The sequence below is a fragment of the Notamacropus eugenii genome, chromosome 6, assembly GCF_028372415.1.
Source record: "Notamacropus eugenii isolate mMacEug1 chromosome 6, mMacEug1.pri_v2, whole genome shotgun sequence".
NCBI classification, from domain to species: domain Eukaryota; kingdom Metazoa; phylum Chordata; class Mammalia; order Diprotodontia; family Macropodidae; genus Notamacropus; species Notamacropus eugenii.
Genome location: NC_092877.1, coordinates 113,385,048 through 113,397,512, shown reverse-complemented (window position 1 = coordinate 113,397,512; position 12,465 = coordinate 113,385,048). Strand labels below are relative to the sequence as shown.

The 12,465-nt window shown below is 34.0% G+C and overlaps 1 protein-coding gene across 8 annotated transcripts in view; it reads right to left on the bottom strand.

Moving 5' to 3' along the window:
- Window positions 1–12,465, bottom strand: part of ADGRL3 (adhesion G protein-coupled receptor L3) — a 941,368-nt gene that overhangs the window by 131,280 nt on the left and 797,623 nt on the right. For all 8 annotated transcript variants that reach the window (XM_072620873.1, XM_072620870.1, XM_072620866.1 and 5 more), the window contains 2 exons: window positions 11,966–12,174; window positions 11,089–11,265 (listed from right to left, as the gene is read on the bottom strand). In XM_072620873.1, the coding sequence (XP_072476974.1) occupies window positions 11,089–11,265; window positions 11,966–12,174 (386 nt within the window). The remainder of the gene's footprint in view (window positions 1–11,088; window positions 11,266–11,965; window positions 12,175–12,465) is intronic.

The window sequence follows — 12,465 nt, the reverse complement described above, 5'->3', positions numbered from 1 at the left end:
TTGCTGACGAAGACCACCCCATCAAAGAAATGAAGATATGACTTGCACTTGACTTTGTTTTGAGTGAGGGATGGCTCTGGCTCTGAGTCTGAGATAATACACTAGATCAAGGAGACATCAAAACTAGGTGTCCTTCATTCTGAGTCACGCAGAGATTGTGTTCAGATCAAATATCTCCAAATCTCCTTGACTGGTTAATCACGCCATTACAAATAAAATTCAGTCTTCTCTGGGCTATTTTTTTTCACTTTAGCTCATCAACAGCAAATGCATAGATAGGTTGTGGAGTACAATGGGTCAGGACCAGAGTAGGGAGCAGATTCCTCTGGGACAGAGGTTGATGCATGAGGAGATTTAATCCACAAATGATATTCCACACTTATCAGAGAAAACTCTTAGGATACCCCAGGATACTGAGTTCACAACTGAAAATAGGAATGAATTTTAATTTTCTCTATCAATCCATGTTTATCCTCAGCACCAGGAATTGGACCACATTGCAGTAAGAAACTCGAGGCATGTGGATACAGAGATACATATTGTTACGACAAAATCCTCAAAGATATCTGATTTATATGTCTATGGGTCCTGGGCAAAGGACATCCTAGACTGTGCCCACTAATATGAATGATTCCATCCAACCCCTAAACACGTAATCTACTACAAAGAACTTTCTCTCATCTAAGTTCTCATATGCCTGGTGGGTTCCTACATCATAGAATTTAGAAGAAGGGACCTCATCTAATACAACCCCCTCACTAGCAGAATCTCTTTCTTATTGCTATGCTTTTCAAATTCAATGAACATTTAAACAACTGCAATTCCTTTTCATGTTAAATCTTTAATAACTTTCAAATTCCTTTTCATTTGACTAGATATCCTGAAGGTCCTTTCTAGCTCTAAAATGTTGCTGCTCTATTGACATTGAATAAGTCTTGTCAATTTAGATGGAGGCCTGTATTAATTTTCATTTAGACTATTGAAATAGCCTCATGACTGATATCCTTCCATTCAGATTTTCCCTGTTCCAATTTGTCCTTTACACCCATTGACTGACATTCCCTGAACATAGATGTGATCACCTCATTCCCTTGTGCACAAATTTTTAGTAACATCCCAATAGGAAAAAAAACCCTGATATTCCAAACTCCCTACCATCTAGCTCAAACATACATTTCCAGCTTTTTTTTCTTCATTAATCACCTTTGCACACTTTAAGTTCCAGAAAAATGAACCTTCTATTACTACCTCCTCTTGTCCAGTTCCTTTCTCTCTCCATGCAGTTTAACAATGGCATCATTTACTTCTAGAATGGATATTCCCCTCTCTCATCTTAACCTTTTAAAATCCTCCCCATAAAACTCAGTTCAAGTGCTGTGTCCATACTTGAGAAGGCCTTCCATTTAGATGAGATCTTTTCATCTCTGAATCTCTCATGCCACTATGCGACCTCTCTCCTGTACTTAATCATTTTCTAACTTGTATCATGTATTTCATTAAAATAATGACAAGTTTAGTGAAAGCATGGTAAGGGGATCCAATATGGTTAGACCATATTGAGAGCATTCAAGGGTGAAATTGTAAACAGCAAAACACAGATGAAAAAGGGAAAAGATCTGGCATACAAACTGTTTCCCATCAATGTTGGAGACGCCCATTTGGACACTCGCATCATGATTTCCAATGTGCTGCATAAAAAAATTAAAATATCTTTAAAGAAAACAGAAGGGAAAAGTGATTGAACTAGACTAAATTAACACACAGAAGATTCATACTGGATATGACACAATTTTCAGGATGCTGAGGGATTGATTTTTAAGAGGTCTGAAAGAAGATAAAATAAACATCTGGGGGGAAAGAGCCATGGATGTTATTACTGCTGAAACAAATGGTGATTGAGAAAACATCAATAACTACTGAATCGTATGCCTACTGTCCTTTGTGTATTAAATATAGCATATGATTGTGCACATATTTTATCTTCCCTACTAAGATGCTATGAGCTCCTTGAAGGTGGAGACCACTTCTTATTACTCTTACATCAGCACCCCAATACAAGGTCTGGCAAAAGAGCTTAACTATTAACTACTGTTGTTAACTTAACCGTTAACTATTGTTGAATTTGCAAAGTTTAAGTAAAATTTAATTATTCGTAAGCTTCACAAAAACTGTTATTAATATCTCATCTGTAAATAATATTCTACTGGATAGAATACTTCTAATTTCATTCTTCCCAAGAGGCCTTTCTAGTCCTTAAACATAAAAGTTATAGAAAAATACCCTACAGAGAATAAACATTTCCAAAAAATAAGGGGGTTTTTGTTGTTGTTTATAATACAATGAATAGTTATTATTGACATTTCTATGAACTCAGGCTGCAGAAACTCTCAGCAGAGGTTTCTAAGTAATAATTCCTATTCATAGACTGCCAAATCCAACTGAGCTTTCATCTATCTGTTCTCACACACAAGATGCAAGTATTGGACAGCTGTTTGTGCATCTTTAAAAAAAAAATGTATTTTTTAAAGAATTTCTCAACTTTTCATCTTAGATGAAGCATTTTTTGTTGCTGCTCATTTATTTTAACAATATTTTGGTAGAGAGCTTTCTTATATGAACATTCCCTTTAAGACAGTGTAACAATGCTTCTTTACTTATTTTATGGTCTTGAGACAGGTTAGGGGCAAAATTCTCATTTTCATTGTTAACTTGTCTGAAAATTATGAAAATAGCAAATTTTATAGGGTACCTTATATGATATATTAAGCATACTGAAAGTTAGCAGTTTGATAACCAGTGATTAAGTCTGGCAATTTTATACCTGTCATGGGATTTCAATGGTCATTATTCCCATAGTTTTCTTAACAAGGTATTATTTCTGCTACTTTTCTGAACAGATGTGTCATCATATTTTAGTCAGCAGCTGAATCTAGTTCTCTTTTAATTGCCATTTGTAAGAATTAATCAGCGTAGATTTTTTAGCTAAGAATTTCTAGATTAACATTTGCTGGCATTTGTTACTGTAAAAATTCATAATGATGTGTAACATCTCACCTGAAAAAGCTCATCTGGGAAATGAAATAAACCAACATGACTTCATGTATTTATTTATAAAATTCCTTTGAGTTTGCCCAGCATGGAAGAAATGATAAGTCATTTTCCAACTTCTGAATAACATAAATTAGAGCCAACACCTCCTAAAAAGTGTGGGTTGCCTGGATGAGACTTTTTGACGAGGGGGGTTTGGGAAAGAAAAGAAAATAATTGGAAAGGTGGCAATACAGAAACAAGGAAGTATAAAGATACATTGAGTTCTTTTAGGTTCACTGAAATTTAGCAAGTCGTCTATAGCAAATTCACAGTGGATTAGGCAAATTAAGGTGGCTCTGGGATCATTTAATTCTCATATAGTCAGTGTATTAAAAACAAAATCTTTCTTCTCAATTGAGCAGTCTTCCTTATTCAACTAGGAATTGATCCCACAAACTCCCTGTCGCAAAACCTTAGCTAAATCTCTACTTGTCTGGTCAGTAATTGGTATTTTCCTCCACTTAAGACAGAGATATATAGCTACACTGATTAAGAAACCAGATAGCCATCAATCACAGAAGGAATGAGCCAGAGCTTTACCTCACTATTCTAATAATTAAAATACAATCCATAACTCATGGGACTTCTAAAGAATTCTCTTTATACTATAGTACATAACCTTACTCTGCTTCTAAGAACACATATATTTGTACCCTTAAGTGGCTATAATTAAAGCTCCATAATTTTATAATGGTTTTTATGGGGTTAAAACAAGCACTATCCATATTAATCTTTACTCAGAGGCAAAACGTGATTACACAGAACTGAAGGGAATATAGTCCACTATAGAAAGGCAAAATAGTTTAATGTTTTAAACATTTCCTCTTAAAAACTGAAGTCCTTCAGTTTATTTATGACTTCATCAATGAACTAGGAAGACCAAATAAGAAAATATTCTTTAGGAATCTACTGATTCACAAGGAAGGAAAATTAGACTTCTGTTTGGCCTGAAAAGGCAGAACTGGAAGATGAAGAGGGAAATTTGGTTTTGATAATTGGGGAAAACAAGCAAACAAAGAGCTACCCAAAAGAAGAATGAACTATCTCTCTGATATAGGGATACCCCCTCACTGGAGGTCCTCAAGTAACAGCCTGATAAACACTAGTCAGGTATGTCATAGGGATTCATGTTCAGGTCCATACTGAACTAAATAGCATCTGAAATCCATTTCAACTCCAAAGATTCAGTGGAGGACTGACCAGTGTGATGGCCATTCTTTGAAAAACCCAGGTATAGAATAACTAATGATTTCTACATTGAAAAGACAGGTTGGATAGCTTAAATTTTAGCCTGCATTTCTCCCACTGGTATTTCTTTGTGAACTGAAAAGTATTTCAGATTAAAGCCCAAATTTCCAAAGTCAGTCCTTTCATATATAACCTATCATTTGCTGGGGGAAAGAGATCTTGTTTTTCCCCTTATCTCTGACAAGTGGTAATGTGCAGAAACAATACATTCTCCTTCTGAACCTGATAGAATCAGACACCAATCCTCACCTTGAATTCAAATCCTTAATACTTTATTGACACAAAATGTTTTTAAGTCATAAGAATTGCTATTCTTATCTAGTTAAGTAGAGTTTTCTATTGAAATTATAAAGTTAAGTCAGAATATCACTGTTCTGTGAGATGGATTAGAAATTGAGTTGCTAAAGTAAGAAATGGATAGGTTTTTAGTACAAAGTATTAAGCAGCACAAATCACTATAGATGAAGGATATCTATTCTGAATCATTTGTTATCAGCAGCTGAGAGAGACAGTATAATGTAAGTTGCTGTTTCATGACAAGTAATCAGGATAATTCATAAGTATTTTGCCTAAAGGATCAACCTTCTTACATAAACTATTTTCTCACACTTAAAATGAAATACAGATAATTTAAAGCCATTTTTTGTTCAAAAATACTTCCTTTTGGTCTTTCTCAACTAACAAAATTAAGACTGTTCCTAGTCCTCTCAAGGAAGTTTTGTGGGTGCAATATGACATTATCAATTTGATACTAATATTCCCTAAAAAAATGTCAATGGAGTGGCTCTGCCTTATTATAAGGTGAACATCTAGTGCAATTCAACACAATAAATAGTTATTAAGCACTTACTATGTGCTAGGTACTGTACTAAGAACTGGAGATATCAATTATAAGAAGAGACAGTCCTTGTTCTCAAGGAACTTACAATTTAATGGGGGAAGACAACACACAAAAGGAACTTGGGGAGGGGGGAATGGAGAAGGAGACCAGGAGAAATGTATCTCTATGGAGTCAGAGCTCCTGATAGAAAATGGACTTCCAGGGGAGGTTGTGAGCCTTCTATAAAGGGGGGCTTTGGGAGAAGTTTAGTGCTCTGCCCTTCAGTCCTCCTTACTCACAGGAGAGAGGCAACTGTGGGTGAGTTGAAAGGGTGCTGAGTATCACAACCTGTGTCAAGGTTTGCAATGTAGTAGCAAATATTTAATGAACTTATTATTTTAGTTGCTTACAGATTTCAGAATAGAACGCAAAATGGAGAACTCTTCCGTGGCCTTAGAATTTTGTTCAACTATAGTGAAACCTGACCAAATTCAAGTGAATAGAAGTTTGAGACAGATAAATAGTGGACAGCATTTAATGAAAAGAAGAAAAAATATTAAATTGCATATGATAAGAGAGCTCACAGAAGCAGGACTTCACACGGTATTAGAATGTTTGAGAATATACTGATGACCACAAGTGGCTTCTGTTAATATAACAATGGATCTGAGATTTTATTTGTCATTATGAATGCTCTGTCTTTACTGGTATGGTCTATGGCCGTATTATCCTACCAGATTCTTATCCAAGTCTTTCCACAAATCCTCCACCTATATTCTAAGAAAAGTATGGTAGATATGCATCTTATCCTTTTAATATTTCAAAAGTAGGAGTGTAGCTCTCAAACTGCCTTCTTGTTTTTCTTTGCTCTCACTTTTCTGGCCATGCATGTCCCTGGTTAAGTCTTTCACATCATTTCTTATGAATGTATCCTCTCTAACAATATGTTGCAGCTTCATTCTTCCAATTATGTACCTTATGTTCCAAATATCTACCTCAAAAGACATCTGTCATTGGATTTGTTCTGAGACCATGGAATTCCAGGATTGTAGTCATAAAAAACAACCAGGAACATCACGGTATTAAAAAAAAAATTCTTTGCAGCAGCAGCAGCAATTCCCTTGGGATCACTGAAAGAATATGGAGAATAGTAGCGGTTACCCCACCAGAGGAGAAAAAATGCTGTCCTGATTACTAAAACAAAGAAGAGAGTGCAATCTTCAAGACCTAGGACCATGAGTTTGATTGCCTCCTAGCAACATTCTGGAGCAGGGGGCACCATGTTATGATCTGCAGGAAAAAGGTATCATCCGTGAGCTAAGAATGATTTTTTACATTTTAAATAATGTATTGTATTTTGAAATATAAAAGAGAAAAAAAAAGACAAAAATTCTTACTAGCAGTCCCTACAAGAAAAAAAAGCAGGTCAGATTTGACCATTTTCACTATAACTTACTAACTCATCAAGACCATAGTATCACATAAATGGTCAGATAAAACTCAAAAAAGGGGGCTATGATCGCAAAAATTCAATAAGGCTTCATCAATAATGCTCTAGACTAAATTAATTTCTTATTTTTCAAGGTGAAAAATGATAGATAAGGATAACTTATAGATATAATTTACCTATAATTTAACAAGACATTTGAGAAAATACCTCATGCCTCTCTTACAGACATGAAGATGGGCTAGACAAATGCTGAATTAGATGTTTTCAGAAATCCCTAAAGAGAAGAGCTAAATCTCCATTAGTGTGAAAGATAAATTTCCTGATTGAAATTCGCACTGCATATTTCCAAATGGATTAGTACCAGCTGCCCTATCTTGTGGGTACTCAGCTAGCACAGTGATTGGAGCACTGGGCCTGCAGTCAGGAAGTCACATCTTTGTGAGGTTGAATCTGACCTCAGAAACTTGCTAGCTGTGTGACCCTGGGTGATGACAAGCTAAATAGAATCTTTTGCTGTTTTTGTTTTAGTATAATCAAGTGCCTCTGCTTGAATCTTGCCTTTATCAACCAAGAATATTTACTAGAAGTAAAGAGTTTCTTTGACTAGAAATAGTATATGTATTTGTATTGCAAATTTATTATTTATTGTATTGTTAATTATTTTAATGTGATTAAAGCTCTTCCCCACCCATTAAAGGGCCTGCCCATTAAAGGGAGTTTGATTAGGGAAGATTTGTAGGAAAGCCCACACCTTAAAGAGGCACTGGTTCTCAAGGGTTGTGATGTCCTAAAACATGTATAAATACTCTGAGAGTGAGGTTTTATTTTGGGGGCTTACTGACTGAAAATATTTTGCTTGGCCACATGAGACTCTGGGAAGCCACTAAGTAACTTGCCCAGTTTCTTCACCTATAAAATGAACTGGAGAAGGAAATAACAAACCATTCTAGTATTTTTGCCAAGGAAACTCCAAATGGGGTCATGAAGAGTCAGGCACAACTGAAATGATTCAATGATAACAACCCCATATTTACATGATTGTAACGATAATAGAATTTTGATATGAAGATTCATTATTCATCCTCATTAGGACCTAGGTTTAGTAAAAAAAAAAAAGAAAAGTTACACGGGAGTATGGAAGAAGCTCTTCTGTGGAAGGCTGCAGAGACCGTTATAGTTTTCAGTGATCTGGACATAAGTATAGGTTGCATGCTTAGGAAGTCTGCAGATGAGATAAAGCTAGGAGGTATATCTAACAGGTTGAATGAGGGAGGCAGAAGCCTAAGAGATCTTCCCAAGTTAGACTGTTGTCTATATCTACTAAAAAAGACTTAATAAGCACACAAAGAAAATATTTGTTTACATATACACACAACTTTACAAGTATAAGATGGGGAAGTCAAGGCTACAGAGTATATTCTTCATCTAGAAAGATGGGGGATGGGGCAGGGCTTAGAGGCCAGTAGTTAATATGGGTTAACAGTGTTTGAGAAAAAGAGAGATAGACACACACACACACACACACACACACACACACACACACACACACACATACACACACACACACACACACACATACCCACAGGCAGAGAGAGAGAGAGAACACATGATTTTGGCTTGAATTAAATGATTCATAGGGTCCAGAACTAGGACGGTGATATGGTCTGCCCTGGTCAGATCACATCTACAGCTTAGTTCGGAATGTTACCTTTTAGGAAAGACCTTGATAAGAGAATAATGAAAAAAGAATGGTAAAAGTTCTCAAATCCATATGAGTAACAGTTGACACAAGTGTAGATATTTAGTCTAGAGAAAAGAATATTTTTGAGATCAAGTCAACAATCATTTATTAAGTGCTTACTATTTTCCAGGCACAGAAAATAAAAATACAAGCAAAACAGAAAAATAGTTCTAGCCCTAAAATTGCTTACATTCTAATGGGGGAAAACAAAGTATAAATGGGAATTGAAAAGGAGGGGTAGAGGTGAGGTAGGAAGGGAGGAAGAAGAATTGTAGAAGTCAGGTGTACATGTGGGAGAAGAGTGAGGGAGTGAACATGGTTGGCTTGGCCAGTCCTTCAAAATGGGGGCTCCTGGAAGAGACAATATAATTGTTCAGAAGTATTTAAAGGGCTAGCATGTGAAAGCAGGATTAGCTTTGCCTCTGCTTGGTACCAAAAGGGAAACTAAGATCAAAGAGCAGAATAGGCCAAGACATTTGACATAAGAAAAAATATTCTAATAATTATAGTTATCAAAAAGGAGAAAGGGTTACCCACAAGGTAGAAGGCTCCTCCTCACTAAAGGTCTTTAATCAGTGGCTAGATTGTTTGCTATATTGTAGAGGAAATTCTTGTTCCCCTGAGGAATGGCATTGATGGCCTTACAGTCTCTTCCTACTCTGCAATTTTGTGATTCTAGGATTCCTGAATTTTTTCATCAGTAAAATAAAAGATTGAATTAAGTGATCTAGGGACATTTCTATCTTTTATATTTTATATAGAACTCTTAATAACAGATTGTATTTTTTACTTTGGCAAAAAATAAAATAGTCACATAACACCTCCTGGAAATTTACAAGATACATGAATATATATGGTATTAGAAAAAAGTGCCCTTTTAATAATTAAAAAAAATTGAAACTGCTTCTAGAATCCTATTTAACTTGCATAATTTTCTCACTTGTATTTTTTTTTTTTTTGCTAAAAGAAGTGATTCCCATAAAATATGTCAAACTTTGGTCTGGAATAAGAGAACATAATATTTAAGAAGAAGTAGGGGTTCACTTTTAAGGTTAGAGGTATAAAAAACCCACGGTTTGGTATTATCTCAATATTAATAACCTAGGAAAGAACTATCTTTTTGAAAATGAAAAATTTCCTGGCAGAAATGAGGTTTTGACAAACATTTTACAACAAATTCCATAATAAATTCAAAATGGATGGATGACCTGAATTTTAAAACTTATATGCTAAAAAATTGTGTAGAGATGCAGATATGACTTTAATAGCTATGAATAAAAAGTATATTCTTAACCACAAGAAAGAGTCAATTGTAAAAGATAAACAGATTATTTTGATTACAAGAAAATGAAATTTTATACAATATTTGTACAATAAATTAATTTATCCAGGAGAAAAAGAGAAATGATCAACTAAAAAAAATACTTTAAAAAAAAATCAAATATCTGCGATAGGGGTCTGATATCCAAGATTTGTAGGCAACAAATAAAAAATTTTAAGACTAAAAGCTATAGATGGTAAGAACAAACAGGTCTCCAAAAAAGAATTGTAAACTATTAACAATCCCATTTACAATGTTACATTTACAATCCCATTTAAAATGTTACAAATCAATGAATAAGAGAAAGAAAATCAAACAAACAAAACTCATAAAACTGGTAAAGATGACAAAAGATAGAAATAAGCAAAATGAGGGATTTTGGAAAGATGGTTACTAAAATTATTTATGGAGCTGTGAACTGGTACAACTATTCTGAAAATAATTTAGAATTATGCTAAGAAAATGACGACAACTCTGATAACTGAGAAATATCCAGATGGAATAATAATTGATATAAGGAAAAGATATCAATAAAAATTCATTTAAAAAGGAAAAGTTCTTTAAAAAAAGTCTTTGATAACACTCTAAAATCTTAACTAATGGATACTGTTTCATCCCCATTTTGTTTCATAGCTGATTCTAGTAAAATAAATCAAACTTTAGTTTAGAAGTTTAAGAATGATCTATTTGAAAAGGAATACAGATGCAACAGTAAAATTAGAAGATCAAGTCTGATCATCTGCAAAATTAATCTCATCATTAGGAACAAAATACTGATAACTAACATGATTAAACAATTCCACTGAACAAAAGCAACTTGCTTTTTAAAATACTCATCAAACTGCATAAATTCTAAGTAAAAATTATAGAAATTAAATAATGATGGCATTCAAGATACTTTTACCACCTATAATTTCTACCCAAAGGTCTATAGTCGTATTCATTCAGAAACCTAAAATACCACTATTTTATCTTATGGATCTAAGGATCCTTTAGATAAACAAAAATACAATTGCATGGTTTAGGGAAGACAGCAACAAAACTGGAGAACCTCTTCAGGTAAAGTTTATAAAGCTTATAAAACTATGCATTCTGAAAAACAAAATGCTTGAGAAACAGAGGGATGCAGTTTCCCTCAATCACAGTTTTCTAATTCATGAAGAGGTCAGTTCCATTATGAAGAAAATAAGAGAAGGCTATTCAAAGAATCAGCAGAAGGAAAGTGATTAGACAACTGGAAGAAATTCCTTAACATAATAGTGGGAAAAAGTGGATCACATACTTATACATTCCTGATTTCTCTTTGGGAAACCAAAATCAAGCATAGTATATACTTCTGTATTGAGATTAAGATGAAGTCTCTGAATATATACTGGATTAGATGACATTACATGTTCTCTCTAGTCCTATTATCTTACCTTAACTTCCACATGCGCCATCAGTACAGCAAAGTTGGTTAGGTGATTACAAGAGCATGTAGTATGTGTCTTATTTGTTGTCAGGAGGCGACAGCCCTGTGTTGACCAATAACCTGTCATTGTGCGCTTGGAGTAGCTCCAGAAAGAACAGTTAGGGTTGAAATTTTCCTCAGACTGCTATAAGGAAGAAAATTTCAAAGCAGATAACTTACAAGTGATATAAATGAAGAGGATATATTCTAAATCCAACTTTTTACCCTAAGGATTCTAGAGTTGCATTTGAACTATTTTTTAGTGGTATATAATAAATAAATAAAAATTTAGTGGCTTTAGTGGCATGTTATAAGTAAAAGATAAATGGGATCATTTATTTTTCTAATACCAGATTAGTTCTATGTTACTGATTCATTACAAATGCAAGCAAAATTTAAAGGCTTAGTACCACGTCCACTCATTTTATGTGTAGAGAATTAATTGCTCTCAGCAATTAACTTTGGTACTAATATCATACGGTCATGAGAAATTTCTTCTTTTTCTGAGGTCCTACCACATATAATATTCATAAGAGTTATGATAAAATAATTTTATATATGATTTTCCATATTTTTAGCTTTTTATTTAAAAAATACTAGTCAAATTAAAGCCCAACTTATATTCTGATACACAATGTAAAAGAAACATATCCTCCCCCCAACAAAACACTCTAAGAGAAAAAAATTGAGCAGCAGCATTATACATAGCTACTGAATTTGTCAAAGAGTATAGAATAAGATAAATTTAAAGAGCAAATTGAATTTTAAAATTAGTTTTGTAAAGGAAATTAAAAATGTGAATAAACTGGATAATCAAAATGAATTTGCATGGGCTATTATCTTACCTTGATATGCTTAACAGTAAACACTACTGGATCAGCCAAATAAACTTTATTACTGAACTCTTTGTTTATTGCTGCTGTGATAACAGGGGAATTGACGATGACAGAATGATTGGTGGACATGGCCTCCGTTCCCAACTTCATACTGGCATTCTCCGTGGACAAATAAGGACCCAAGTTGTTATACAGGACAAAAGCCACTCTAATCTCTCCTAAAATAAATGCGAATCTGAATCAAAGGTTGGGTTCAAATGTTGATTAATCTATTTGGTCTAATTGGTTTAATTATATTGCAATCATCTTTAATTTTATCAGTATTTTTGCAACTAAAAACAAATTGTAAAAGATTTCAATTTCTTAAAGTTCAGTTATTTCCTTCTAAACTCTCTTCAAATTTTCCCTTTAACAATCACTTTTGCCAAACCTCTTTGGGAAATCTGTGCAAGGGAAGATAATAGATATCTTAACATAAAGGAAAAATAAACTAGTATCACAAAATGGTT